We start from the raw sequence: 4544 nt of genomic DNA, 5'->3' as shown, positions 1-4544 counted from the left end.
ATATCACTTCTTTTTTGAGTGCCAACGTTATGCAACTGTTCGTACTGACATGTTTCAACTTTTAAGTAATTTAAATACACAAATAAGTTTAAAACTACTATTATTTGGAAATGAGTTGTTGGCTTTGGAGGAAAATTATTACTTATTTGATCATGTGCAAAAGTTCATTAAATCCAGCGGAAGATTTTGAACTTTATGCTTATATATGTTTATTCCCGTGAAAAATTGACTTGTTTTAAAAATTGAATTTATAATTATTTGTACCATCATTTGTCTGTAAATTTGTTATGTTAATAGGAGACGGCTTCATAAGTTGAAATAACTTGTGCCTGATCCTTTTGTGCCAATATTTGGACAATAAAATATGTTTAAAGTCAAAGTTGGCCAAGGTGAGGATGGGAATGGGTATTATCCCCAGGCCAGGACATAACAAAGTCCTTTAAATGGTAGTTGTTATTCCCCGTATAACGTTCAGCATTGATGGTAATAACAACAACAATTGGTTCCCCCGTTGTCAGTATGTGGCCGGGTGGAATGCTGTGCTGGGTGACTCCGGCATGGTATTTATGTGTGGTAGTACACTAAAGTCGGCATCAGATCCGCACTATCGCAAGGAGGTAAAAACATAGCCTGCCTCAAGCACACACACACACACACACACACACACACAAACAAGCACACTGGGAGGCGCGTCCTTAAATGACCTTAGCTGTTAATAGGACGCTAAAAATAAACCGAAACCCAAAGTCTAAAACAAGTCTCTGCATCAGCCACAGTCACAGGTGTTTGTTCTATATTAGTGAAAATAAAATTATCATAACTGAAGTCGGTTTGGCATTGGTTGAATGATAATAACTAGTGTCTGTTTGCTATTACTAGGATACTCTGACATTGCTTACGTTATACTTTCCTTCTGGCAATAGTATCGATATCACTTATTAAGCATACCTCATTATAAGTGTTTGTTTAGGTGTTTTTTTTAATGTCCGTGTATATTTGACAATGCCAGATACAAATTCGACATTATGAGTGCCTTTCTGACATAGCTAGAGAAACCTCCGAGATAACTAAAGATATATTTCACAAATCGAGAAACATACGACATCACTAGTGACCACTACTAGTTATGTAAATGACATTACCAGCAAACGTTTTATAAGGGTTAAACTTTATAAGTGTATATTTGACGATGCCATTTTTGTCATAATAAGAGATGCATTTCATATCATTAGCTTTACCATTACTAGACATACACGTCTACATTTGACATTACTAGAAATATTTTGTTACGCGAACAGATGTCTTTTGGAAAATAATTCTATTCCGTTTTCCTCAAGTCAGTCTTTGTTTCGAAATTGACTAAAAACAAACCTGAGTGTTTGTCCGTATGGAAGAGTATGTCACTCTCTCATTCATCTTGATAAACATATCCTTAACCGCTTATGGTCCCATTGAGGTCAATCCACTATTATCACTAGTATCATGTCATACCACAATGAAATAAATAAAAGTAAATACGGTTTGTGTTAATACTTTAATGTTAAAGACACTGCAATATAAATAATATGTATGTATATATAGAAACACACAACACCGATACAATTACAAAACTCATATCATGTTTAAGACGTGCAATATAAACAAAGTTGGTCTCATGAAGAAGGTAAAACAGATGTAACTCTATAACACAGAAGTAACAACAACAACAAAAAAAACGTGAACCCATTTAAGAAAAACAGAATAGATGAAAGGATGAAAGCAAATTGCCATGTAAAATGTATGTTCGCTAAATCGAAACATATGAACTGACATGTGCTGTCGGAGAGGAAAAGCTCGGCGTCAGTAGGGTAATGGACGCCTTCAAAGAAACGCTGAGTACAAAACAGATAATCTGAATTAAGTATTGACCTTTATAATTTTTCCAATTTTCACCAATGAACCATGATAAGTTAGCTAGGGGGTCAAAGTGGAATAAGAAGAGTGGCACTATTGTCTTAAGCTGTAAGAACAACTGGAGCCAGATCAACAGGAACACTCAACTTCAACAAAGGAAGCAATGACGTCATATACAAAAATAGAAGAGAGAAGATATTAACAGGTGACAGAATCTAAATACCAGATTATCATTGAACCGCCTCAAGAACGCTTTAGACTCCTATATACCAACAACAAAAATGTCACAAGGAATACTATACGACCTAGGCATTGACATCTACCCTATTGAGCAGACTTTGACACACGGCCTGTCACACGAGCCAGACTTTGACACTCGGCCTGTCACACGAGCCAGGCTATGACACCCAGTCTGTCACACGAGCCAGACTTTGACACTCGGCCTGTCACACGAGCCAGACTTTGACACTCAGTCTATTACACGAGCCAGACTTTGACACTCAGCCTATTACACGAGCCAGACTTTGACACTCGGCCTATTGCACGAGCCAGACTTTGACACTCAGCCTATTACACGAGCCAGACGTTGACACTCAGCCTATTACACGAGCCGGACTTTGACACTCAGCCTGTTACACGAGCCAGGCTTTGACACTCAACCTATTACACGAGCCAGACTTTGACACTCGGCCTGTCACACGAGCCAGACTTTGACACTCAGCCTATTGCACGACCCAGACGTTGACACTTGGCCTGTCACACGAGTCAGACTTTGACACTCAGTCTGTCACACGAGCCAGGCTTTGACATTCAGTCTGTCACACGAGCCAGACTTTGTCACTTAGCCTATTACACGAGCCAGGATTTGACACTCAGTCTGTCACACGAGCCAGGCTTTGACACTCAGCCTATTACACGAGCCAGACTTTGACACTCGGCCTATTACACGAGTCAGACTTTGACACTCGGCCTGTCACACGAGCCAGGCTTTGACACTCAGCTTGTCACACTAGCCAGACTTTGACACTCAGCCTGTCACACGAGTCAGACTTTGACACTCAGCCTGTCACACGAGCCAGGCTTTGACACTCAGCCTGTCACACGAGCCAGGCTTTGACACCCAGCCTGTTACACGAGTCAGGCTTGGACACTCGGCCTGTCACACGAGCCAGGCTTTGACACTCGGCCTGTCACACTAGCCAGACTTTGACACTCAGCCTGTCACACGAGTCAGACTTTGACACTCAGCCTGTCACACGAGCCAGGCTTTGACACTCAGCCTGTCACACGAGCCAGGCTTTGACACCCAGCCTGTTACACGAGTCAGGCTTGGACACTCGGCCTGTCACACGAGCCAGGCTTTGACACTCGGCCTGTCACACGAGCCAGGCTATGACACCCTGTCTCTCACACGAGCCAGACTTTGACACTCAGTCTGTCACACGAGCCAGACTTTGACACTCAGTCTGTCACACGAGCCAGACTTTGACACTCAGTCTGTCACACGAGCCAGGCTTTGACACTCAGTCTGTCACACGAGCCAGGCTTTGACACTCAGCCTATTACACGAGCCAGACTTTGACACTCGGCCTGTCGCACGAGCCAGACTTTGACACTCGGCCTGTCACACGAGCCAGACTTTGACACTCGGCCTGTCACACGAGCCTGGCTATGACCCTCAGTCTGTCACACGGGCCAGACTTTGACACTTGGCCTGTCACACGAGCCTGGCTATGACCCTCAGTCTGTCACACGAGCCAGACTTTGACACTCAATCTGTCACACGAGCCAGACTTAGACACTCGGTCTGTCACACGAGCCAGGCTTTCACACTGGCCTGAATTATCACTTTACAAGCTGGACATTTGGTCATGGCCGGTGCACACTGAGAACAGCAGACAAAATGTCCACATGGTAGGAAGACAATAGCAACTTCTGTATCCCCACATACTTTACACAGTGACATATCCTTCAGCTTCTGGTACTCAAGCATCAGGAGTTGAGTTTCTGAAAAAATATACAAAATCTAAATAACTGATTGTCAACCATGTATAAACATTTAAACGGGCTTCAGAGTTTAGTTCGGAATATTTGATTTACCAAGCAAACTCCATGATATTGATTACGTAGTCTGTACTAAGCACAGGCAGTGAACGGTGTGTACTACATATAGTCTCAGCAATCTATCCACAACGTGTTCTGAACAGGTGTACAGTGTATAGCGTTAAAGAAATACTGAAATCGTCTTACCTGTCTCCTCGGGATCGGAAGACATCCCCCTGGTGACTGAGTTTAGGGTAATTGTCTCCTGTATGGACACTGGACTGGACAAGTCACTATCGTCTTCAGCTTCCTGCAACCGGAACACCTCGTCTAGTAGCTCAGCGGCCTCAATGTCACGTAAACCTAGTGAAACAACAGGAATACAAAATAAACTAGTAAGACAACTGGAATACAAAACAAACTAGCGAGACAACTGGAATACAAAACAAACTAGTGAGACAACTGGAATACAAAACAAACTAGTGAGACAACTGGAATACAAAACAAACTAGTGAGACAACTGGAATACAAAACAAACTAGTGAGACAACTGGAATACAAAACAAACTAGTGAGACAACTGGAATACAAAACAAACTAGTGAGACAAC

The 4544-nt window shown here is 42.5% G+C and overlaps 1 protein-coding gene across 1 annotated transcript in view; it reads right to left on the bottom strand.

Moving 5' to 3' along the window:
• Positions 1–1524: 1524 nt before the first annotated feature.
• LOC110460265 (inhibitor of apoptosis protein-like) overlaps positions 1525–4544 on the bottom strand; it is a 9415-nt gene continuing 6395 nt past the window's right edge. The window contains exons 3-4 of the mRNA XM_021513087.1: positions 4144–4299; positions 1525–3900 (exon numbers count right to left, since the gene is read on the bottom strand). Coding sequence (XP_021368762.1) covers positions 3704–3900; positions 4144–4299 — 353 coding nt within the window. The 3' untranslated portion in view covers positions 1525–3703. The remainder of the gene's footprint in view (positions 3901–4143; positions 4300–4544) is intronic.

The sequence above is a fragment of the Mizuhopecten yessoensis genome, unplaced genomic scaffold, assembly GCF_002113885.1.
Source record: "Mizuhopecten yessoensis strain PY_sf001 unplaced genomic scaffold, ASM211388v2 scaffold10343, whole genome shotgun sequence".
Classification (NCBI taxonomy): domain Eukaryota; kingdom Metazoa; phylum Mollusca; class Bivalvia; order Pectinida; family Pectinidae; genus Mizuhopecten; species Mizuhopecten yessoensis.
The sequence above is the reverse complement of the archived record's forward strand: the minus strand, read 5'-3'. Positions and strand labels throughout refer to the sequence as shown.